This window comes from Hemitrygon akajei, chromosome 10 (genome assembly GCF_048418815.1).
Source record: "Hemitrygon akajei chromosome 10, sHemAka1.3, whole genome shotgun sequence".
Taxonomy (NCBI): Eukaryota; Metazoa; Chordata; class Chondrichthyes; order Myliobatiformes; family Dasyatidae; genus Hemitrygon; species Hemitrygon akajei.
In genome coordinates, this window is record NC_133133.1 from 175695896 (window position 1) to 175722907 (window position 27012).

At 45.6% G+C, this 27012-nt stretch overlaps 1 protein-coding gene across 1 annotated transcript in view; it reads right to left on the reverse strand.

Annotated features, from left to right (window-relative positions):
- Nucleotides 1-635: 635 nt before the first annotated feature.
- LOC140734996 (synaptotagmin-10-like) overlaps nucleotides 636-27012 on the reverse strand; it is a 79097-nt gene continuing 52720 nt past the window's right edge. Inside the window, exons 4-7 of the mRNA XM_073059792.1 lie at nucleotides 21239-21359; nucleotides 19020-19191; nucleotides 12580-12709; nucleotides 636-8812 (exon numbers count right to left, since the gene is read on the reverse strand). Coding sequence (XP_072915893.1) covers nucleotides 8741-8812; nucleotides 12580-12709; nucleotides 19020-19191; nucleotides 21239-21359 — 495 coding nt within the window. The 3' untranslated portion in view covers nucleotides 636-8740. The remainder of the gene's footprint in view (nucleotides 8813-12579; nucleotides 12710-19019; nucleotides 19192-21238; nucleotides 21360-27012) is intronic.

Consider the following 27012-nt stretch of genomic DNA (forward strand, 5'->3'; position numbering starts at 1 on the left):
ATTATCCACAACACCTCCTACCTTAGTATCATCAGCATACTTACTAATCCAATTTACCACCCCATCATCCAGATCATTTATGTATATTACAAACATAAGTAGTCACTTAGGGGTGACTACTTCCCTGTAGCTCCTGCCTATCTCCTCACTTTACTGTACGAGTGTAAAACCATCGAGCTGCAGCTCCGGTTCCTTAATGTGTTCTCTCAGGAGCTGCAGCTCGATGCACCTGGTGCAGATGTGTTTATCTGTGAGACTGGAGATGTCCCAGGCTTCTCACATCCCACACACATTGTCCCCGGAGCCATTCTCACTAACCTACAATGCTCTAACAGATGTGGAATGAACAAGTAAGAACAGAGAAAGAGTAATTTTCAGGGCAGTTTACTTCACCTAAACCTGACCTCGCCTAAGCCTGATGAGCCAAAGTCACTCTAAACACTGGCATACTCCAAATGAATGGCTGCTCCAAGAATGGCCTCTCTGCTTGCACTAATTATTCTTATTGGCCCTTTCTAATGAATCCCTCTTACCCAGAGAAATTGTCACCAAACACTGCCTTTGGAATCTCGATTGCCCTCCTGATTAAATACAGAGATGATAGAATCATTTTAAAATAATTATCCATTTATTTATTCATTTATTTTCAAAATACATATTAAACAGTTATATTTTCTATATAGTAATAATGTAAATATGATTTTACAAAAATATCACAAACTGTACATTCATTGCACGTTAATTAGCCACCTTAAGTGCCACATGTAATGCCCAGGTTCACACACCGAACCTGATCAACGGTGTCACGGGTACACTAGGAGAGGAGGGCAGGAGATATTTGAGACACTTCAATCTCAACACTGTAGCTCACATTGACATCATAGTTACACAGTGCCAAGCTGAAGCTCACAGACAGAGCACCCGATATTCACAACATCTACTGCTGATGTTAGGAATTGAACTGCATTACCACTCGATAGTCACTAAATGATACTGCATTAGACTTGAGGGGACTCTTAATAAATGGCACCGTCTTCCATTTGAACTTCACTTGCAATGATTTTAGTCAAGTGAAGCAGGTCTTCCTCCACTCCTGATTAAAGATATTGGGGGAGGCAGTGTTGGTGATTGCTGATATTTCCAAAGTGTTTACAAAAATTTTCAGGATGAACTTAGGGCAATGGTGGTTTTGTTTCAGAGATATAGCACTGACTAGGCCCCTCCAGTCCTTCACACCTCACTGCCCAGCCACCCCTGGTTTTTAAAAAGATAATTTACAATGACCAATTAACCTACTAACCAGTACACTTTTGAACTGCGGGAGGGAACTGGAGCACCTGGAGAAAACCCATGTATTCTCGGGGAGGACATACAGAAGGTATAGAAGGTGCCATACTTGATGCCCCAAGCTGTAAGTGTCGTGCTTTCCGCTACACTACTGTGGCGCCTTTAGAAAGAAGCTCCTACAAATAGACGTGGAAGAAAATGTGACACAAGAGATTCTGCAGATGCTGGAAATCCAGAGCAACACACACAAAATGCTGGAGGAACTCAGCAGGTCAGGTAGCATTTATGGAGAGGAATAAACAGTCGACATTTTGGGCCGAGACCTTAATCAGGGCTCTGAAGTTCAGTTGTCAGAAAACGTAACGGTGCTGGACAGAGGCAAACCAGTGCAACTGTTGTGTGGCATTTATCAGAGTCACTCCCGCTTCACCATTGCAACGTTCTTCAAGAAAGTTTTCATTACCACCGCAGATTTCAGGTACATTCCGAGTGCCTTTTAAAGTTGTCATTGTAACGTAAGAAACACAAGCAGGTGGTGTGTACACAGCATGATTACATAATTAAAGAGGTTTATCTGGTGGAGTTTGACAACTTGTTTTACACAGAAGGCTGTACTACAGTACAGGCCCTTCGGCCCATAGTGACGTGCTGACCTTGAACCTACTCTAAGATCAATCTAACCCTTCCCTCCTATGTTGCCCTCCATTTTTATATCATCCGTGTGCCTAAATGTCTCTTAAATGCCTCTACCACCAGCCGGCACAGCATTCCACACACCACCACTCTGTGTATCAAAAACCTGCCTCTGACAATCTCCCTACACTTTCCTTCAATCACCTTAAAGTTACGCCCCTGGTATTAGCTATTTCTACAGTCTTCATTTGGCAGCTGACTGTGGAGTGACACATGGGCCATACGAGTCCTTACCCCAAACATTCACGTGCTTACACTGTGTTCCTGACAAAAGGAACAGCCCTGGCTAACGTCAATGTCAATACAGTTTCCTGACTGTTCGTGATGCTAAATGGACTCGTGTTGGGCTGTTGTTTCATCCCTTTGTTGGAAGATTTGCTTTACTGGCCACAGGTATATCAAAACATTAAAACATATGAAATACGTCACTGACCAACACAGTCCGATGATTGTAGTGGGGGCAGCCCGCAAGTGTGGCCATACTTCTAGCACCCACAACCCACCATCCCGAACCCATGTGTGTTTGGAATGTGGGAGGAAATCCGAGTACCTGGTCACAGGGAGAATACCATGGACCATTTGGAAATCTGATGGCAGAGGGGAAGAAGCTGATCCTAAAGAGTTGAGTGAGTTTTCAGGCTCTTGTATCTCCTCCCTGATGGTAGCAATGAGACGGGAGATGTCCCAATGTGCCATTGCCACCTGTCAGGGACTGGGGGGAGTTCCTGCCTCCTCACATCCCTCCAGTGTGAGATGATTCTCTCCGGCTTTGTCCATGGACATCTGGTCCGGAGTCTGACCTTCTGTGGCCCACCCACCCACAGAGGAGGGGGGCCCACCACTCTCTACCTTACTGACTCCTTCAATCCGCCATCATAGTGGCACAGCAGACAGCACGATGCTACTACAGCGCAGGGCGTACCGGATTTCCGAGTTCAATTCAGGCACCATACCTAAGGAGATTTCCTCTGGGAGCTCAGGTTTCCTCCCACATTCCAAAGACACACTGGCCAGTAGGTTAATTGTTCATTGTAAATTGCTCTGTGATTAGACAGGGGTTAAATTGGGGGCTGCTGGGAGGTGCGGCTCATTGGGCCAGAAGGGCCTGTTCTGCACTGAGACTCTGAAAAATAAATAACTACAATCTCCCGTACCAAGTCCACAGGTTGGACCTGTCCAACCCATTGGATGGGCCATTGCTTCCCTTTGGAACCAGCTGTACGAAGCCAGATGTTCGCCACCTGCTGTGGTCACTGCGGGTGTGAAGGTCTGATAAAACGGTGAGATTCGGATAGAGAGACTGGGAGGCAGGTTCACATCCCTGCTCGGTGTGAAGGTCTGATAACATGGTGAGATTCGGATAGAGAGACTGGGAGGCAGGTTCACATCCCTGCTCAGTGTGAAGGTCTGATAACATGGTGAGATTCGGATAGAGAGACTGGGAGGCAGGTTCACATCCCTGCTCAGTGCCTCGAGGTTCTGGGCTTTGCTCATTCTAACCCCTCAGACTGAAACGCTCAATAATAAGCTGTTGCCATGGCACACAGTTACCGTGGCACCGCTGGAGTGTCCTTGTATCCGGCAGGGCACGTGTCTGTGTTCAGGGTGTTGTTTATCCAGCACTACGACTCGAGTACAGTGACTGGAGATCCTGTGTCTCAGTCCGCGTCTCCACACTGTCAGTGTCCAGGCATCACATCCTACCACCCACACTGGCCTCTGATCTCCTTCCTGAGTCCTGTTTCACACTGCTTATTTTATTTTAACTTTTTATGTATTGCATTGTACTACTGTAGCATAATAACAAATTCCATGACCTATGTCAGTGACAATAAACTGATTGTATTTGATCAATTCAGAGCCACAAACGGTGGCTGAAAGGTCATCACCAGGTAAACAGCCAGGGTCCAGGTAACCAGCGCCTGGGCCTCACAGCACCGAGCTGTGTGTCTGAATGCTGGAGTGGGACTGGTCGCATATTGATCCCAGTGACATATTTGACACCAAATGCGGGAAGTGGAGTAACATCCAGCCGCTGGAGTAACTCAGTGGCCTGGCAGTATCTCTAGAGGGGAGTAAACAGTCATCACTACTACCTGACTTGTGGTCTCCCCCAGCAGATTGTTAGTTACTGAATAAAATATTTGTGATTTGTTTGGGCTATGCTTTATAAATCTATGTTCACTTTTGTCCCACCACTCCTCAGTGACTCCCATAAGGAATTATCTAAATCTCTTATAGAGCATAGAACATCACAGCCCACGATGTCGTGCCAACTTTTTAATCTAACCTGTCCTTCCCCATTGCCCTCCATTTTTCTGTCATCCATGTGCCTATCTAAGAGTTTCTTAAATGTCTCTAATGTATCTGCCTCTCCTCCCACCTCTGGCAGCGAGTTTCCACACACCCACCACTCTCTGTAAAAAACCTACCCCGATATCCTCCTATACTTCCCTAAAAACACATTGAAATTGTGCACCTTCGTATTAGCCATTTCCACCCTGGGAAAAGTCATTTGATCAATGCCTTTTATCATCTTGTACACCTCTATCAAGTCACCTCTCATCCTCCTTCACTCCAAAGAGAAAAGCCCTGCCTCTCTCAACCTATTCTCATAAGACATGCTCTCTAATCCAGGCAGCATCCTGGTAAATCTCCTAGGCACCCTCTCTAAAGCTTCCACATCCTTCCTGTAATGAGGAGAGCAGAACAGAACATAAAGCATAAGTGTGGTCTAATCAGGGTTTTGGTGAACATTTAAATTCAATCCCCTTGACTAGTGAAGGCCAACACACCACTCACCTTCTTACTCTAACAACAAAGGAGAAAATCTGCAGAGGCTGCAAATCAAAGTAATACACACAAAATGTGATGAGGCCATGCTCAGGTCAGAGGAGCAACACCTGATATTCTGTCTGGGTAGCCTCCAACCTGACAGTATGAACCGATTTCTCAAACTTCCAGTAACAGTGCCCTTCCTTCCTCTGCTTCACCATTCCCCATTCCCATTTCCCTCTCTCACCTTATCTCCTTATTTGCCCATCACCTTCTGGCACCATCATCATCATCTGGTGCTCCTCCCCTTCCCTTTCTTCCATGGTCTTCGGTCCTCTCCTATCAGATTACCCCTTCTCCAGCCCTGTACCTCTTTCACCAATCAACCTCCCAGCTCTTTACTTCATCCCTCCCCCTCCCAGTTTCACCTGTCACCCACTACCTTGTACTTCATCCTCTCCTCTTTCCTATCTTCCTACTCTAACCTCTAATCTGATTTTTATCCGGTCCTGATGAAGAGTCTCGCCCTGAAAATGTCAACTGTGTACCTTTTTCCATGGTTGCTGCCTGGTCTGCTGAATTCCTCCAGCATTTTGTGTAACAACAAATTTGATTCCTCCGTGACATATGCTAAAATGCATAACACCAAATAGAGGTTTGAAAGACAAAATAGCATCAGACGTGGACATGAGATTTCAGTATGAGTTCTATTCTACGACCTTGAGAGCAGATAATGGTGAAAATGTTGTTTAACACTCACAAAATGCTGTAGGAACTCTGCAGGTCATGATAGGAATAAACGGGCAAAGTAGAAACATAGAAAACCTACAGCACAATACAGGTCCTTCAGCCCACAAAGCTGTGCCGAACATCTCCCTACCTTAGAACTAACTAGGTTTTACCCATAACCCTCTATTTTTCTAAACTCCATGTAGCCATCCAGGAGTCTCTTAAAGACCCGATCGTTTCCACCTCCACCACTGCCACCGGCAGCCCATTCCACACACTCACCACTCTCTGCATAAATGACTTACCCCTGACATCTCCTCTGTACCTACTTCCAAACACCTTAAAACTATGCCCTCTCATGCTAGCCATTTCAGCCTCTGACTATCCACATGATCAATGCCTCTCATTATCTTGTACACCTCTATCAGGTCACCTCTCATCCTCCATCACTCCAAGGAGAAAAGGCCAAGTTCACTCAACCTATTCTCATAAGGCATGCTTCCCAATCCAGGCAACATCCTTGTAAATCTCCTCTGCACCCTTTCTATGGTTTCCACATCCTTCCTGTAGTGAGGTGACTAGAATTAAGCACAGTACTCCAAGTGGGGTCTGACCAGGGTCCTGTATAGCTGCAACATTACCTCTCGGCTCTTAAATTCAATCCCATGATTGATGAAGGCCAATGCACCGTATGCCTTCTTAGCCACTGAGTCAACCTGTATAGCAGTTTTGAGTGTCCTATGGACTGGGAGCCCAAGATTCCTCTGATCCTCCACACTGCCAACAGACTTACCATTAATGCTATATTCTGCCATCATATTTGACCTACCAAAATGAACCACCTCACACTTATCTGGGTTGAACTCCATCTGCCACTTCTCAGTCCAGTTTTGCATCCTATCAATGTCCCGCTGTAACCTCTGACAGCCCTCCACACTATCCACAAACCTCCAACCTTTGTGTCATCAGCAAACTTACTAACCCATCCCTCCACTTTCTCATCCAGGTCATTTATAAAAATCACAATGAGTGAGGATCCCAGAACAGATCCCTGAGGCACACCACTGGTCACCGACCTCCGTGTAGAATATGACCCATCTATAACCACTCTTTGCCTTCTGTGGGCAAGCCAGTTCTGGATCCACAAAGCAATGTCCCCTTGGATCCCATGCCTCCTTACTTTCTCAATAAGCCTTGCATGGGGTACTTCATCAAATGCCTTGCTGAAATCCATATACACTACATCTATTGCTCTACCATCATCAAAGTGTTTAGTCACATCCTCAAAAAATTCAATCTGGCTGGTAAGGCATGACCTGTCTTTCACAAAGTCATGCTGACTATTCCTAATCATATTATACCTCTCCAAATGTTCATAAGTCCTACCTTTCAGGATCTTCTTCATCAACTTACCAAGTATTATTGGAGTAAAGGGTCTTGAAGGATATTAAAAAGGGCAATTTCTTTGTAACTGCACCATGATGGTTGTGAGCCCGTCTGTGAAAGGAGGAGGGTTGAGCATGGGGCTAGAAACCCCATCCCATTAAACCCAGAGCTACAGAAACACCAACAGAAGCTTCAAAGACCTCGTCCCTGGGAGAGGAAGGAGCCACTAAGAAGATGGGCTATACCTGGCGACAACATGAAAGACTGGCCCACTACAGAGGACTCTGATGAGCTGCTGTCAGCAGACTATGCCCCAGCAGGGGTGATAAGCTTAAGAAGATGAACTTCTGTCTGTGAGGGCAAATCTTTTCTTAGCTTGGGTCACGACTAAGGCCAATTGCTGGAGACAAAGACAAGGATATTGAGAGGGAGAGAAAGAGAGTGAGACAGAGAAAGAGAGAGAGGAAGATGAAGAGAGAGAGAGGGGGAGAGAGAGAGAGAGAGAGAGAGAGAGAGAGAGAGAGAGAGAGAGAGAGAGAGAGAGAGAGAGAGAGAGAGAGAGAGAGAGAGAGAGAGAGAGAGAGAGAGAGAGTGAAAAAGCTGTTGGATATTTATGGCTTCCTCCGGCAGTGCATTGTGTAGCCAGCATTGTGATAGGTTGATAAATATTATTTTGTGTATTTTACTATTTCATCAACCATTTTTTTCTGTATTTTTTCTTTATAAAACTCTAACAAAATATTTTTATAACCTTTAACACATGAACACTGCTTCCTTTACTTCCTGCTGAATCAAATGAGGAATGAGTGTTAAGATACTTTCTCTACCCCACCTCTGTTATCGCTACCAGCCTGTTTGAGACTTTCCTGTTTAGAACAGTTGTGCTGGGACTGTGAAACTGAGGTCATCAGTGCATGACTCTTGAAAATCTCTACAGATGTACGATGGAGAGTATTCTAACTGGCTGCATCACCGTCTGTTATGGGGAGGGAGCCACTGCACAGGATCAGAAAAAGCTGCAGAAAGTTGTAAACTCAGCCAGCTCCATCATGGGCACCACCCTCCCCAGCTTCCAGGACATCAGCAAAAAGTGATCCTTCAAAAAGGTACGTCCATCGTTAAGGACCCCCATCACTCTGGACGTGCCTCCTTCTCATCAGGGAGGAGATACAGAAACATAAAGACACACACTCAATATTTCAGTAACAGCTTCTTCCCCTCTGCCATCCAATTTCTGATTGGGCAATAAACTCATGGACACTGCTCTACCTCATTATGTTTTGCTCTCCTTGTGCACTACTTACTTAATTTAATTTTTCTACGTTAATTCGTATTGTAATTTATGTATTTATTATTATTATGTATACACTGTGCTGCAGCCTCAGAACAACAAACTTCATGACATATGCCGGTGATATTAAACCTGATTCTGAGTCTGTCAGATGTGTCTGTGTTGAGTGCCTGTGACAGGTCATCGCCCCTCCCCAGTTCCTGCCTGCCCACCCACTGGGATCCTGGCCGTGAACTGCCCTGACGACCCCCCTGAGTTTGATGCTGCCTTCATCCAGCTCGACTCCTACAGATTACATAACGACAGAAAGTGGATCAAAAGGTCACAACATCGGCAAATAACTTACAATAAAACAACGTGTGATTTAAAGTGACCCCGTCCCCAGCCATGTGTTCAGAAAGTACCCCCCTGAAGTAACTCCCAGGAAGGGCCCCCCTTTCATCCTGATAGCAGCTGGAATCAGTCATCAGTGATCCATGTGACACTGGCAAACCTGCCCCGTGCGTGTCCGACAGGATTGCTTCCAGTCTCCAGTCTCCCCCATGGATTCTGGGTATGCGGTGCGGAGGAAGACTCTTCCTATGGTGAAGGAGGAAGCTTGGGAGAAGGACAGGATCCTTGGCTGTCAAAACTCGTCGCTCGTCCTGGCGCCTGGAATAGAATCAGTTCAGAGCAAAATTACTCCAAGAATGAGTCATTCTCCAGTACTAAGACCCTGCTTACATATGGGAGGTTGCATTAGACCACATAGGATTCTGATACAGATAGAGGGCGCTATGTTAGTGTAGCGGTTAGCGTGAGGCTATGAAGGCTCGGGGTGTCTGAGTCCAGAGTTCAACCCCGGCATCCTCTGTATGGAGTCTCTGCACAACCTCCCTGTGGAATGTGTGGGTTTTCCCCGGATCCTTCGGTTTCCTCCCACAGTTCAAAGGCACAACAGTGAGGAGGTTAATTGGGCATTGCAAATTATCCCATGATTAAATTAGGGTTAAATCGGGATTGTGGGGAGTTTCTGGGGTAGCACAGCTTTAAGGGGCAGAAGGGCCTATTCTGCTCAGTATCTCTAATTAAAATAGGTAGATAGATATATACACACATAAATACCTACATACATAGATATGTGTGAGGTGACTGCACTTAGAAAGTCAAACCAGTGTAGGGATTTTTGTTAAGGATGCTGCATGGTAACAAGTCCTCTGGCCCAACGAGCCTGCGCCGTGTGACCAGTTCACCAGAGCACCTGGAGGTCATGGAGCAAACTGACAAACTCCTCACAGTCAGCAGCGGGAACTGGACCCAGCTCGCTGGTTCTGTAATAGCATTTACACGACCGTGCCGACTGAATTATACTTTGAAAGTTGAATGTTCAAAGGATGGTGAAGAAGCCGTATGGTGTGTTGGCCTTCAGTGGGAGACTGAGTTCAAGAGCTGTTAGGTAACATAGGACTCCAGTTTGGCCACACTTGGAATATTGTGTTCAGTTCTGGTCGCTTCAATAGGAAGGATGTGGAAGCTTTAGAGAGGCTGCAGAGCAGATTTACCAGGATGCTGCTGGACTAGAGAGCAGGGCTTATGAGGATAGGTTGCGTGAGCTCAGGATTTCCTCTTTGGAGTGAAGGAAGATGAGAGGTGATTAAGATAGAGGTGTACAAGATAAGAGGCACAGATATAGTGGACAGCCAGAGACTTTTCCCAGGGCAGAAATGGCTAATATGAGGGGACATCATTTTAAGGTGACTGGAGGAAAGTATAGGGGGGATGTCAGAGTTGGGTTGTTTTCACACAGGGAGTGGTGAGTGTGTAGAATGCCCTGCTAGTGGGTGGTGGTAGAGGCAGCACTAGGGGCATTTAAAAGACCCTTAGACAGGCACATAGATGATAGAAAACTGGAGGGCTATGTGGGAGGAAAGGGTTAAGGGTTAAAAGATCAGCACAACATGTAGTATGCTGTAGTGTTCTGTGTTTGCTGTTAAGTTCATATAGAGGTACACAAAATTATGTATACAGAAAGAGTTATACAAAATGATGAAGGGTATCGAAAGGGTAAATGCAAGCAGGCTTTTTTCCACTGAGGTTCGGTGGGACTACAACTAGAGGTTATGGGTTAAGGGTGAAAGGTGAAATGTTTAAGGGGAACATGAGGGGAACTTCTTCATTCAGAGGGTGGTGAGAGTGTGGAACGAGCTGACAGTGGAAGTGATGGATGTGGGTTCAATTTCAACACTTAAGAGAAATTTGGATGCGGGGGTATGGAGGGCTGTGGTTCCAGTGCAGGTCAGTGGGACTAGGCAGATTAATAGTTTGGCACGGACTAGATGGGCTGAAGGTCCTGTTTCTGTGTAGTGTTCTACAACTCTACGTTAACACATACTACCTAGGGAGTAATGACAAGGCAACAGGAGTGTATGGAAGAGAGGGGCCTGGGGGTATAAGGGCACAGTGCATTAAAAGCCACATCAGAAAGACAGGTGGTGAAAAAGGTGTTCAGTCTGCTGGCTGCACCAGTCAGCATACTGAGGGTAGGAGTTGGAACACTGTGTTACAGTTGTACGAGTAGTTGGTGACGTTGTTCTTGGAGTAATGTGTATAGCTTTGGGAACCTGTTATAGGAGAGATGTGGTTAAACTGGAAAGAATGCAGAAAAGATTTATGAGGATGTTGCCAGGACTAGAGGGCTTGAGTTACAGGGAGATGTTGGCCAGGCACGGTCATTGAAACGTCAGGGAGTGAGGGTTGACCTTATGATGAGCAGCATCGATAAGGTGACAGCCGTTTCCCCAGCGTAGGGGAGTCCATCGATAAGGTGACAGCCTTTTCCCCAGCGTAGGGGAGTCCATCGATAAGGTGACAGCCTTTTCCCCAGCGTAGGGGAGTCCATCGATACGGTGACAGCCTTTTCCCCAGCGTAGGGGAGTCCATCGATAAGGTGACAGCCTTTTCCCCAGCGTAGGGGAGTCCATCGATACGGTGACAGCCTTTTCCCCAGGGTAGGGGAGTCCATCGATACGGTGACAGCCTTTTCCCCAGCGTAGGGGAGTTCATCGATAAGGTGACAGCCTTTTCCCCAGCGTAGGGGAGTCCATCGATACGGTGACAGCCTTTTCCCCAGCGTAGGGGAGTTCATCGATAAGGTGACAGCCTTTTCCCCAGGGTAGGGGAGTCCATCGATACGGTGACAGCCTTTTCCCCAGCGTAGGGGAGTCCATCGATAAGGTGACAGCCTTTTCCCCAGGGTAGGGGAGTCCATCGATAAGGTGACAGCCTTTTCCCCAGCGTAGGGGAGTTCATCGATAAGGTGACAGCCTTTTCCCCAGGGTAGGGGAGTCCATCGATACGGTGACACACTTTTCCCCAGCGTAGGGGAGTCCATCGATAAGGTGACAGCCTTTTCCCCAGGGTAGGGGAGTCCATCGATAAGGTGACAGCCTTTTCCCAGCGTAGGGGAGTCCATCGATAAGGTGACAGCCTTTTCCCCAGGGTAGGGGAGTCCATCGATAAGGTGACAGCCTTTTCCCAGCGTAGGGGAGTCCATCGATAAGGTGACAGCCTTTTCCCAGCGTAGGGGAGTCCATCGATACGGTGACAGCCTTTTCCCCAGGGTAGGGGAGTCCATCGATAAGGTGACAGCCTTTTCCCAGGGTAGGGGAGTCCATCGATACGGTGACAGCCTTTTCCCAGGGTAGGGGAGTCCATCGATACGGTGACAGCCTTTTCCCAGGGTAGGGGAGTCCATCGATACGGTGACAGCCTTTTCCCCAGGGTAGGGGAGTCCATCGATAAGGTGACACACTTTTCCCCAGGGTAGGGGAGTCCATCGATAAGGTGACAGCCTTTTCCCCAGCGTAGGGGAGTCCATCGATAAGGTGACAGCCTTTTCCCCAGCGTAGGGGAGTCCATCGATACGGTGACAGCCTTTTCCCAGGGTAGGGGAGTCCATCGATAAGGTGACAGCCTTTTCCCAGGGTAGGGGGCATAGTTTTAGGGTGGGGAGGAAGATTTAAAAGGGTTGTGAGGAGCAACTTTTTGACATAGAGTGTGATGAGTATATAGTACGAGCAGACGAATACAGTACAAGTGACTGACGCAGGAACAATAGTATCATTTTAGAAACACATGGAGGACAGGATTGAACGGATATGGACGGGTGTCTGATACACTGTTTAAGTTGCCAGACAGATGACAGCAAGCGGTACTGTGAACAGGTTTACAGTCTCCCCATCTGCTCGATGACAGTAATGATGGATTCCCTGACTGAGGGAGCTGACAAAGGTGGAGAATATGGGCTGGTCACTATCTGATCTGCCTCCCACCCATCGTGTATACCTCTTCTCAGTTTTCCTGCAAGGGGGCCATGGTAACTAACGTTGGTCCACCATCCCTGTTTCACCAACACAAAGTCACAATGACCACTCCCTTACCTCTGCCAGTGGGTGCCAGTGGGCGATGGGTTTACGGGGGTAGGCCAACATCTCATTCCAGTGTTCACGTCCCAGTCCCTCTGCATCCTGCCCCACACGACACACGCCAATGACCTCATTGTGACCAACTCTGTGAATGGACAGAAGAAGCAGCCACAGCTCATTTTATCTTTGATTTAGAGATACAGCACTGTCACAGGCCCTTCTGGCCCATTGAGCCTGCACTGCCCAATTGCACCATGTGACCAACTTACCTACTGACCCGACAAAAGTCCTGATGAAGGGTCTCAGCCCAAAAAGCTGACTGTTTATTCCCCCCAGTAGATGCTACCTGACCTGCTGAGTTCCTCCAGAAGTTTACTCCATTAGGTTTAGAGATACAGCAGGCTAACAAGCCCTTCTGGGCCAACAAGCCTGTGCTGCCCAATTATACCCATGTGACCAATCAGCCTCCTGACCCAAATGTCTTTGGACTGTGGGAGGAAGCTGAAGCATCTGGAGAAACGCCTGCAGTCATGGGGAGAACATAAAACTCCTTATATGTAACGACGGCAATTAAACCAGGGTCGCTGGTGTTGTGATAGTGTTATGCCAACCACTATGCTACTGTGCTGTACCAGTTTCTGTTAATATCCAAATAATGTTTTTATACGTATAACATAAGAAGTGGGAACATTGAGGAGGCCAGATTTGTGTGCCTGGTCCACCATGATTTCATTCTTCGATTTCCTTGGCAACACACACACACACACACAATGTTGGAGGAACTCAGCAGGGCAGGCAGTATCTATGGCAATGAGCAAACAGTCGACATCTCAGGCCAAGACCCTTCATCAGAACTTCGATTTCCTTTTTGACTAAACCAATATTTAACATCAGTGGCATCATTATGACGCGATTGTTCTTTGCTTAACCAACATTTCCAGCAACGAGACAGTACTTTTGCTCCAACATATTTACTGGGGAAAATTAGTAATATAACTGTGGGGTAAATGTTTAAATTTGTTATTTGTTGCTCTAGATTTCCAGCATCTGCAGTGTCTTTAGTGTCTATAACCTACTAACCCATACGTCTTTGAAATGTGGGAAGAAACCAGAGCACCCGGAGAAAATCCATGTGCTCACAAATGGTACAAATCCTTTGAAGATGGCAGCAGGAATTGAACCTAGATTACTGGCTCTGTAATAACATTACACTAACCTAGGGGTCCATGGACCCCTTGCTTAATGGTATTGGTCCATGGCATAAAAAAGGTTGGCAACCCTTGCGCTAACCTCTATGTCACCATTGCTGTCCAAGTTATAAAGGTCAAATGTCAAACCTGCATAAGGTGAGCAAAAGTACAACTCCAGAACAGCCACACAATAGCATTTTACCCACTCTTCAACCCCTCCCTATCTCCCTCTGCCACACAATGACTGCAGTGTGTACCGTCTACAAATCACTCTCCTGCATTCTAACTGGTTTCATTCACTGGAGCATTCAACAGGCTGTATCACTGTCTGGTGTGGAGGAGCCACTGCACAGGGTCGGAAAAAGCTGCCGAGGGTTGTAAACTCAGCCAGCTCCATCATGGGCACTAGTAACCCCAGCACCCATAAGACCATAACACCTTAAGATATAGGAGCAGAAGTAGTCCATTCGGCCCATTGAGTCTGCTCCGCCATTCAATCATGGGCTGATCCAATTCTTCCAGTCATCCCCACTCCCGTCTTCACCCCATACCCTTTGATTCCCTGGCTAATCAAGAACCTATCTATCTCTGCCTTAAATACATCCAATGACTTGGCTCCACAGCCACTCGTGGCAACAAATTCCACAGATTTACCACCCTCTGACTAAAGTAATTTCTCTGCATCTCAGTTCTAAATGGACGTCCTTCAATCCTGAAGTCGTGCCCTCTTGTCCTGGAATCCCCTACAATGGGAAATAACTTTGCCATATCTAATCTGTTCAGGCCTCTTAACATTCGGACTATTAGTATGAGAATCCCCCTCATTCTCCTGAACTCCAGGGAATACAGCCCAAGAGCTGCCAGACATTCCTCATACGGAAACCCTTTCATATAACCATATAACAATTACAGCACGGAAACAGGCCATCTTAGCCCTTCTAATCCGTGCTGAACGCTTACTCTCACCTAGTCCCACTGGCCCACACTCAGCCCATAACCCTCCATTCCTTTCCTGTCCATATACCTATCCAATTTTACTTTAAATGACAATACCGAACCTGCCTCTACCACTTCTACTGGAAGCTCATTCCACACAGCTACCACTCTCTGAGTAAAGAAATTCCCCCTTGTGTTACCCTTAAACTTTTGCCCCCTAACTCTCGTCATGTCCTCTTGTTTGAATCTCCCCTACTCTCAATGGAAAAAGCCTATCCACGTCAACTCTATCTATCCCCCTCATAATTTTAAATACCTCTATCAAGTTCCCCCTCAACCTTCTATGCTCCAAAGAATAAAGACCTAATTTGTTCAACCTTTCCCTGTAACTTAGGTGCTGAAACCCAGGGAACATTCTAGTAAATCTTCTCTGTACTCTCTCTATTTTGTTGATATCTTTCCTATAATTTGGTGACCAGAACTGTACACAATACTCCAAATTCAGCCTTACCAATGCCTTGTACAATTTTAACATTACATCCCAATTCCTATACTCAATGCTCTGATTTATAAAGGCCAACATACCAAAAGAAAATTCCTGGATTCATTCCTGGAATCACTCTCTGAATCTTCTCTGAACCCTCTCCAATGCCAGTATATCCTTTCTAAAATAAGGAGCCCAAAACTGCACACAATACTCCAAGTGTGGTCTCACGAGTGACTTATAGAGCCTCAACATCACATCCCTGCTCTTATATTCTATATCTTGAGAAACGAATGCCAACATTGCATTTGCCTTCTTCACGACTGACTCAACCTGGAGGTTAACCTTTAGGGTATCTTGCACAAGGACCCAAGTCCCTTTGCATCTCTGCATTTTGAATTCTCTCCCCATCTTAATAATAGTCTGCCCATTTATTTCTTCCACCAAAGTGCAAGACCATACACTTTCCAACATTGTATTTCATTTGCCACTTCTTTGCCCATTCTCCTAAACTATCTAAGTCTCTCTGCAGGTTCTCTGTTTCCTCAACACTACCCGCTCCTCCACCTATTTTGTATAATTGGCAAATTTAGCCACAAATCCATTAATACTATGGTCTAAATCATTGACATACATCATAAAAAGCTGTGGTTCCAACCAACCCCTGTTGACCTCCACTGGTAACCAGCAGCCAGCCAGAATAGGATCCCTTTATTCTCACTCTCTGTTATCTGCCAACCAGCCAATGCTCCATCCATGTCAGTAACTTCCCTGTAATTCCATGGGCTCTTATATGCAGCACCTTGTCAAAGGCCTTTTGAAAATCCATGTGCACCATGTCTATTGAATCTCCTTTGTCAGGCAAGATTCTCCTTTCAGGAAACCATGTTGACTTTGGCCTATCTTGTCATGTGCCTCCAGGTACTCCATAATCTCATCCTTAACAAGCGATTCCAACAACTTCCCAACCACTGATGTCAAGGCTAACAGGTCTATAGTTTCCTTCCTTTCCTTTCACCCAGAACAACTTCAAAAGGTGATGCTTCAAAAAAATGCAGCATCCATCATTAAGGACCCCCCCCCCCCCCATTCACCCAGGACATTCCTTGATCTCATTGTTACCATCTGGAGGAGGTACAGGAGCCTGAAGATACACACTCAATGATTCAGGAACAGACTCTTTGCCTCTGCCATCTGATTTCTGAATGGCCAGTGAACCCATTTACAATACTTCAATTTTTTTTCCCTCTCGTTTTGTATGACTTACTAAATTTTACATATATATATCTCAATCTTATAACTTTTATCAGGTCCTCCCAGGTTGACCAGACTGCCCATAATAGAGTGGTATTCACTGGCCTTGGACTCAGGAGATTACCTCCTCTAGGACAACCATCCTAGTCCAGTTCTCCATCTGTGTGTTACTCAAGACTGCAAGTGTCTGCAGAATCGCTTGTGTTTAATGCTCTCTGCAGTGCTGCTTCCTTCCTCAGGTACTCATGGTATTGATACAAAAGCGATGACCATTCAGAAATAAGGCCAATCATTCAGCAAAGTGACCAGTGGGAAAACAGATGACGGGGATCACCGATGATAGATGTTGTCCTTCTTGAGGCAACATGAATCATCACCTCCACCTTTAGAACTCAGAGCAGGCACTTTGACCCAAGATGTTGTCCTGACCTTTTAATCTACTCTAATATCAATCTAACCCTTCCCTCCTAATTATCCTTCCAATCACGGCATCCACACCAGGTGCACCCAACTCAGAAACAGTTACTTTCCCCCAAGCAGTAAGTTGGGTTGGTACTTTACCCAACCCAGACCTCCACATCTCTCGCTTATCATTTCCTCTCAGTCACCTTACGTACAGAAGACAGCCGGTGGTGTAGTGGCATCAGTATGGACTTTGAGGCAAATGGTCCTGAGTTCAAATCCGGCCAGCTCCTTGCACGCTTACTATCCATGCTAGGTTGAGCGAAGAGTTAGCTACTCAGCCTCGTTAAAAAACAGTCAAATGGAAATGGTAAAAATGCCACCCGATGTTCCACAAGGTCACGTACAGACATGTTATGTATTAACTACTGTGTGAGCAAGCTATTTGGTATGGAGTTGCACTGCACTGGCCTACCATCAAGAAGAAACCAAAAAGTGTCAGAAAAGGAAGGATCCATGGAATGTTTGTCCCACTCCCATCAGGAGGAGGTTATGTAGCATCCACACTAGGACAACCAGACTCAAAAACAATTACTCTGATCAACACCTCCACCCAGTAACCCACCCCTCCACAGCCACCACTACTTTATCATTAACTATCAGAGTCACCTTATGTACAGACACTCCTGCGCCTAGTGTCACTCTATGCGTCACACTATCAATCTATGTATATAAACTATCTTATGTATTTATATTTATTGCCTTCTTATTATTATTACTATATTCTTTATCTTGTGTTTTTTGTGTTGCTTTGGACATGGAGGAACAATTATTTCATTCTGCTTTACATTTGTGTGCAGGAAATAACATTAAATAATGTTGGATTTTGAATCTTGAATTTCCCTTTCATTCATGTATGCCTATCCAAACGTCTCACCACAACACCCAGCACAGTGAAACAACTTACATCTGTCATCACCCAAATTCATTCCTCCAATCACATTCATATTACCTTTGCTCATATTAACCATTTCTGCCATGGAAAAAGGACTTTAGCTGTTGGCTCCATGCCTCTTATCATCTTGTACACCTCTATCAAGTCACCTCTCATCCTCCTTTGCTCTATAGAGAAAAGCCCTAGCTTTTCATGCTGTCTATTCCAGGCAGGATCCTAACAAATCTCCTCTGCCACATCTCCACACCCTTTCTATAATGAGACGACCATAACTGAACACAATACTGACAGCAGTCTGCCATAGTTGGATGCATCAACAAGGGAGATGAGGCTGAGTACAGGGCGACGGTGGGAAACTTCATCATATGGTGCGAGCAGAATCATCTGCAGCTTAATGTGAAAAAGACTAAGGAGCTGGTGGTGGACCTGAGGAGGGCTAAGGCACAGTTGACCCCTGTTCCCATCCAAGGGATCAGTGTGGACATGGTGGAGGATTACAAATACCTGGGGATACGAATGGACAATAAACTGGACTGGTCAAAGAACACTGAGGCTGTCTACAAGAAGGGTCAGAGCCGTCTCTACTTCCTGAGGAGACTGAGGTCCTTTAACATCTGCCGGACGATGCTGAGGATGTTCTACGAGGCTGTGGTGGCCAGTGCTATCATGTTTGCTGTTGTGTGCTGGGGCAGCAGGCTGAGGGTAGCAGACACCAACAGAATCAACAAACTTATTCGTAAGGCCAGTGATGTTGTGGGATGGAACTGGACTCTCTGACGGTGGTGTCTGAAAAGAGGATGCTGTCCAAGTTGCATGCCATCTTGGACAATGTCTTCCATCCACTCCATAATGTACTGGTTAGGCACAGGAGTACATTCGGCCAGAGACTCATTCCACCGAGATGCAACACTGAGCGTCATGGGAAGTCATTCCTGCCTGTGGCCATCAAACTTTACAACTCCTCCCTTGGAGTGTCAGACACCCTGAGCCAATAGGCTGGTCCTGGACTTATTTCCACTTGGAATGATTAACTTATTATTTAATTATTTATGGTTTTATATTGTTATATTTCTTCACTATTCTTGGTTGGTGCGACTGTAACGAAACCCAGTTTCCCTCGGGATCAATACAGTATGTCTGTCTGTCTGACTGCAGTCCCGAACAATATTCTCAGCAGCGTAGTCAGGAAGCCGTTTGAGTGAAAGCAGAGAGCAGTGGAGAGAGGGAGACTCACCGATCGTAGTCCATGATGGTGATGGACAGGCCGACCTGCTCCATGCTCTCTGGGGGAATGTCGAAGATGATGGCCTCATTGTAAACGGGGTTGAGGGTATTCTTCTTTGTGGTAGTCTTTCGCTTCTTCAATCTCTTTCCATCACAAATGAGAGAAACCTTTACATATGGGTCTGAAAAACAAAGAGAGTTTCACACCTCCCAAAACCCCTAAGCCTTTCCTTCATAGACAAGGCACAAGTGAGGAGTGGTGAAACACTTCCCCTGTGTGCGGTTCAGACAACACCAAAGTGGTTAATGGATTCCCTGATGACAGTTTGCTCAATCAGCACCTCACCTTCAACCCTAAATACTCCCTCCTCCCTCACACCAGACAATGGTTGCAGAGTGCAGTCTAGCCACTTATGCTGGGCAGCTACCACCTCCAAAAACATAACCTCTACAGCCAGGGACAGCAGGCACAGGGCAACACTTCAGTTGCTCCCAAATGCACCTCCACCCCACCATTTTTTCCAGCTGACCATGGAAGAAAGGGAATGAGGAGGGGCACCAGAGGGAGGTGATGGGCAGGTGAGGAGAAGAGAGGCGGTAAAAAGGAAAGCAGAACAGGGAAAGGAAGACGAGATAAGTTACAGGAGTTACATTCATACCGAAAGGGTGAAGGCTACCCGGATGGAATATGAGTTGTTGCTCCTCCAACCTAAGAATGACATCTTCGGGGTAGTAGAGGAGCCCATGGACAGACATATTGGAATGGGAATGGGAAGTTAAATTTAATTTGATAAATTGTATCAAATTGGATTGAATTTGACCTGTGCCTTGGTCAAAGTCAAGTTTATTGTCAGCTGCACAAGTCCATGTGTACACAGATGCAATGAAAAACTTACTTACAGCAGCATCAGAAACACAGAGCATGAGGTGAAAAGTCAAAGTGATTGTGGTGTTCCTAAGTTATAGCAATTAGGGTGTACCAGTTAGTTCAAGAATTGAATGGTTGAAGGAAAGACAAGCCATGTTGGGTTCAATTACAGATAGCTGCAACATTCATGGACTATATTTTATTTGTGTGACTGTATTTTATTGACATCTTCTATGTAATTGCCATCTTATATGTGCTATGTGTGCCTTGTGCTGTGTGTGACTGTTGGTGCACCTTGGTCCTGGAGTAACACTGTCTCGTTTGACTGTATTCATGGGTATTCATGTATGTTTGAAAGGCAATTGAACTTGAAGGAGCTGTTTCTGAATCTTGTGGTGTGGGACTTCAGGCTTCTGTATCTCCTGCTCAATGGGCTATGAGAAGATAGCCTGGCCCAGATGGAGGAGATCTTTGATTAAAGATGCTGCTCTCTTGGGGCATCAGATTCTTGAAGGCAAATGTAATGTTTTTAAAAGACTGGAACACAAAAGTAAGGGTATCATACTCAAGTTTTATAAGGCATTGGTCAAACTGCATTTAGCATATTGTAAGCAGTTCAGGGCCCCATATCTAAGAAAGAACATGTTGGCATTAGAGAGCATCCAGAGGAGGTTTGTGAAAATGATCCCTGGAATGAAAGAGTTAATCTATGAGGAGCATTTAATGGCTCTAGGCCTGTACTTGCTGTAGTTTATAAGAATGAGGGGGATCTCGCATTGAATCCTACCAAATATTGAAAGGCCAAGCTTGAGTGGACATGGAGAGGATATTTCCAGTAATGGGAAATTCTAGGACCAGAAAGCAGAAAATCAGAAAAGAGCAATGTCCTTTTAGAACACAGATGAAGAGGGATTTCTTTAGCCAGAGGGTGGTGAAGCTGTGGAATTCATTTCCACAGACAGCTGTAGAGGCCAAGTCATTGGGTATATTTAGAGCAGAGATTGATAGGGAAGGGATCAAAGGATATGGGGAAAAGGCAAGAGAATGGGGTTGAGAGGGAGAATAAATCAGCCATGATAGAATAGGGGAGAAGACTCAGTGGGCCAAATGGCCTCATTCTGTTTCTATGTCTTGTGGTGCTATCCATCACCAGCTTTGCAACACCATTTCTGAACGGGTCATGAAGGCTGGACTCCCAGATCTCTCATTCATGAGGAGTGCAGGGCTGCAGGCTAACCCTTCTACAACCCACAACCCTCTGGTCACCGTTACCCTTTGCACTTATCCCGGAGACAACATTGTTCCAAAACACCCATGTTTGTCAACAGCACTTGCCTCTCCGGTGTTGTGGTTGAGCTTACCAGAGAATCCAGTGACGTCCATGGCTTTCAGGTTCCTGCATTTGATGACGGTCAGAGTCATCCGCCCAGCTGTGGGAAGGTAACACAGAGAGAACATAATCTCTCCCAAATCCACGCTCTCCTGTGGGCAGAGGCAGCAATTAAAGGCAGACATTAACATCTGACATTTCAAATTGTAGAATCATTGAGCACTACAGTGCAAAAGCAGGCCTTTCGGCCCATTTAGTCAATACTGAACTGTTATTCTACCTAATCCCATTGACTTGCATCTGGACCATAGCCCTCCATACCCCTCCCATCCATGTACCTATCCAAATTTAATTTTCTTCAGGCATTCATTGTAGCACAAAGAAATAGAAGAGAATCAGTAAAGAACGACACACAGACTGACAAACAATCTGTGTGCAAAAGAAGATAGACTATGCAAATACAAAAAAAGGTGATAAGAAAAGTAAATAAGCAAACAAATATACTGAGAACATGAGTTGTGGAGTTCTGGAAAGTGATTCTGTTGGTTGTGGAATCAGGTCAGCGTTGAAGTGACGGAAGTTATACACACTGGTTCAGGAGCCTGATCGTTGAGGGGGACTAATGGTTCCTGAACCTGGTGGTGTGGGTCCTGAGGCTTCTGTATTTCCTTCCTGATGGCAGCTTCAAGAAGAGACTATAGCCTGGATAGAGGGTGTCATGATGATGGATGCTGCTTTCTTGAGACAGCATTCCGTGTAGATGTCCTCAGTTTTGCCAGTGTTGGACTGGGCCTTATCTACCACATTCTGTAGACATTTCCATTCCTGGGCACTGATGTTTCCATACCAGGCCATGGTGCAACCAGATAGGATCGACCCCATTGTGCATCTCTAGAAGTTTGTTAAAGTGTTCCATGGACCAGCTCTGGCTCTACCATGGACTTGTTTCCAAGTGTGTTTTTTTTTTGTACTAAGGTCTTGGTTTACAGCCCTTTTATTTTACTGTGTGGTACAATTTATGTTCAGTGCGTTGTCTGTACCTAAGTGCCTGCAATGATGATTCAAGCAAGCTTTTCATTCCATCAGTATCTCACCTGGACCTTTTCATTCTACCTGTACCTCACGGGGACCTATTCATTCTACCTGTACCTCACCTGGACCTATTCATTCTACCTGTACCTCACTGTCCTTGTGAACATAACAAAAAGCTACACGTGACTTGGCTGTTCAGAAACACAAGAAATTCTGCAGAAGCTGGAAATCCATAGCACGCACTGAAAATACTGGAGGAACTCAGCAAGTCAAGCAGCATCCATGAAAAGGAATTAACAGTCAGAGTTTTGGACCAAGAGCTTTGTTTAACACTGGAAAGGAAGGGGTAGGGAACCAGAATAAGAAGGTTGGGGGGGTGAAAGGTGGAAGGTGATAGATCAGAGATCACAGAGAAAGGGTCCACAGAACTCCCACTGAAGAGAAGATTTAAACTTCTTCAGGGAAGACATCCCTTGAAGAGACTTTACAGTGGAGCAGCAAATCATAAACACAAGAGATTCTGCGGATGCTGGAAATCCAGAACAACACAAACAAAATGCAAGTCACTACAAACTCTCTTTGAAATATTGTTGATATTCCTCTCCATGCCTTGTGCACATCTGGTAACAACCTTGCCATTTCCTTAGCACTTACTCTGCTTTTTATGAGGCTGAGTTGCAAGTTCAACACACAACCCAACATGGATGGAAAGTGTGCAAGGAACCAACTAGATGCGAACCTGAGACCACTTGCCTCGGAGTCTAATGACACCACCAGCTGTCTGACCATTTCTTATTCTGGTATCTTCAGTTATGCTTTCCGGTCCTGCTGAAGGGTCTCAGCCTGAACTGTAGACTGTGATGCTGCCTGACGTGCTGTGTTCCTCCAGCTTTCTGTGTGAGTTACTCTGACTTGCCTGTTTCAGTTCTGTGTCGAGCAGCAGAACCCTGAGTGGAGAGCAGTGTGTCCACTGCTGAACACACACTCAGAAAGGTTCAACTGTCCTGGGGATGGATAGGTCCCAGTGACAGCCAGAGGCAAGACAGAAGATTGGGGGATCTCATTGAAAGCTACCGAATATAAGACCACAATGCAATAAGACATAGGAGCAGAATCAAGCTATTTGGAATAATAAATAGTTCAGAATTAGGAATATTACATAGAACATGGAGCAGTACAGTACAGTACGGTATGGTATGGTACGGTACAGTACAGTATGGTATGGTATGGTATGGTACAGTACAGTATGGTGCAGTACAGTTCAGTATGGGCTCTTCAGTCCATGATGTTGTGCCAACCTTTCACCCTACTCTACGATGAATCTAACCCCTCACTCCCATATTGCCTCCATTTTCCCATCATCCATGTGCCTAAGTCTCTTAAATGCCCCTGATGTATCTGCCTCCACCACCACACTTGGCAGCGTGTTCACACACCCACCGCACTCGGTGTAAAAAAACCTAACTCTGACATCCCACATACTTTCCCCTCATCACCTTAAAAATATGCCCTCTTGTATTAACCATTTCCAGCCTGGCTGTCCACTCTATCTATGCCTTTGAAAGGCCTGGGTAAGGTGGACATGCAGAGGATATTTACCACAGTGGGAGAGTCTAGGACCAGAGGGAACAGTGTCACAATAGAAGAAAATCCCTTTAGAACAGAGATGAGGAAACTTTTTTAGCCAGAGGGTGGTGAACCTGTGGAATTTGTTGCCAAAGTCAGCAATATATTTAAAGCTGAGTTAATAGGTTCTTGGTTAGCAAGGGGATCAAAGGTTACAGGGAGAAGGCAGGAGAAATGAATTGAGATGGAAATTAAATCGGCCATGTGGAGCAGACTCGATGGGCCAAGTGGCCTAAATATGCTCCTATGCATTATGGTCACATGGAGAGGATCTGGAATGGTTCTACAATGAGTAGAGCAGGTTCAACAGAGAACGAAAAGCAAAAAGGTATGTAACGCTCTGGGAAAGGTTTCACTGTTAATGCAATGGGTTTTCAGTAGCAGTAGTGTTTGGATTATGGCTGGAGATAACAGGGGCTTTGGAATGTGCGCCATCCAATGAAGGGAGTGTTTTTTCTTGTGTGCTTGAGAGTGAGTTGTTCGAGGTCTTTTGTTTGGTGGAAGATGAAGAGAGAAGATGCCTGAAAGGAGTGGTCTTGGAGTGGAGCCAGGAGTCGACGAAACCCGGGGGAAATCGATGGAGGACCACCAGACAGGAATCCGTGAGCTCCAACGTGGGCATCAGACTGTTTCATTAATGTGGGCCCTTTTCTTTTTGTTTTCTTTACTAACCCTCTAGTCAAATTAAGAATTATAAAGCTAAATCGTTTAATTGCATATGATGTATAGTCTGTTATTTCGTGATACTGATTTGTAACAGGGGACACATCACACAGCATCCACACAAACAGACGGCTTTGCCCCTCAGATTTCACACATTTGGTGGGGCCAGAGACTGTCTTCCCTAGACTAACACCGCCGGCCGAACTGGAGGGTTACAGGTAATAGGTGTCACCAATGGAGTGGGGTGTGGGGGAACGTTTATGATGGCTACTATCAGCAGGGAATTGCTGAAGAGGAAACAAATACAGGTGCCCCCGTTTCTCGAACGTTCGCTTTACGACAGCTCACTGTTACGAAAGACCTACATTAGTACCTGTTTTTGCTAACCAAAGAGGATTTTCACTTTTATGAAAATAAGATGCCTGCTTTATACGTGTGTTTACCCCGAGAAAGACTACAATGACCGTGAAGCCTTGTGTGCGCGTGCGTGTACGTGCCGATTTTTTTTCTCCAAATCCATTTTGGCTTGCTGTCTTCCTGATTTTGATAAGTGAAACTACACCATACATACAATATTTCTACTTTATATAGGCTGTATACTTATCATATCATTCCTGCTTTTACTATATGTTAGTGTTATTTTAGGTTTGATGTGTTATTTGATTTGGTAGGTTTTTTTTGGGTCCGGGAACGCTCAAAAAATTTTCCCATATAAATTAATGGTAATTGCTTCTTCGCTTTACGACATTTTGGCTTACAAACGGTTTCATAGGAACGCTCTACCTTCGGAAAGCTGGGAAAACCTGTATAATTGTAAACATAGTGCAACACTATTACAGCTCAGGACTTCAGAGATCAGTTCTGGTGTCGCAAGTTTGTATGTTCTTCCCGTGTGTGGGGGTTTTCTCAAAGAGCTCCAGTTTCCTCCCACAGTCCAAAGACTGGTTAGTGGTTATTTCGTCATTGTAAATTGTCCCGTGATTAGGCTAGGGTTAAATTGGTGGGCTATGGGCAGCATATCAAAGGCCTGTTCCGTACTGTATCTCTCAATAAACAAATACTGAATTTGACAAGTGCTTGAACAGGGTTGTGCAGGAAGTAAGAGGTTCACACTGGGGCACTCTTCAAGGAGGAGGTCTTTTGCTATGCCTGGCATTATGGGCTGAATGGCCTCCTCCTGTGCTGGGAGAGTCCGTGGTCTGATTATTCTGCCGTGTCAGTAACAGACCACATACCCACCTACCTGCTCCATCCAAATGCAGATTCATGTCACAGAAGGACTGTTTCCAGATTACCACAATTCCCTGAACAGATTCGGCATGTCCCTGTCAATCCTCACCAATCTTTACAGGTGCACCTACAGATCTTCCTGTCTGACCAGCCTGTCCTGGTCCAGCCATACAGGTACCAGAATCAAGAAACTTTGACAGCATCTCTACTTCTCATCGCCTCCATAAAAAAGCCAGTGTAACTATGGATCCTTCCCATCCTAGACATTCTCTCTTCCCATTGGACAGAAGGTAGGAAACGCTGAGAACCAGATTCCAGGACAGCTTTTATCCCACTGTTATCAGATTCCAGAACAGACCCCTCAAATACTAAAAGATGAATTCATGACCTCATTATGACCGTCTCCTTTGTTGACGTGCACTTCGCTGTCTCTGTAACTGTAGCATGACATTCTGCATTCAGTCATCTTTTTACTACCCGGATGTACTTATGTAGAGAATGATCAGTCTGAATGGGATGCAGATAAAAAGCTTCTTATGTACATGTGGCAATAATAAACCAATACGGATATCAAATCCTGGGAGAAATAAGAGACTGGGCTAGAACACAGAGATCCTTGGCTGAGATGTTATCCGGGCATCATCAGGTCCTGCCGTAGAGATGGAAGGAAGTTAACAGAAGCACACTCAAATTCCGAGAGCTGAAATTTGTAGCAACACCTGACAATCAGGAATCCTGGGGAAATTCATGGTTTTTATTTGGTCCGGATATACTTACAACTCTTGCAACTGAGTGGCCCGATTCTGACCTAACTCCAGCTACTTGTTTGTAGATGGTAACACCGTGGTGGGCTGTGATAGCAGTGAGTCGGAGTACAGGAAGATCTCCAGCCTAGTGACCTGGTGTCCTGACAACAACCTTTCCCTCAATGTCAACCAAACGAAAGAGCTGGTCCTGACTTCAGGCACGGTGGGGAGGGGGAGCACTGCTCCTGCCTATATCAGTGGTGCTGAGGTTGAGAGGACTGAGAGCTAGGCACATGACTATGAGGAAAATGGAGGGATATGGACATTGTGGAGGCAGAAGAGCTTAGTTAGTTAGCCATTTGATTACTAATTTAATTGGTTTGGCATACATTATGGGCCAAAGCGCCTGTTCCTGTGCTGAATTGGTCTATGTGTAATCAGGTGACCATTGAATATTATTTTTTATTGTTAAAGTGCACCTACCTATTCACCATGGTAACGCTAAAAT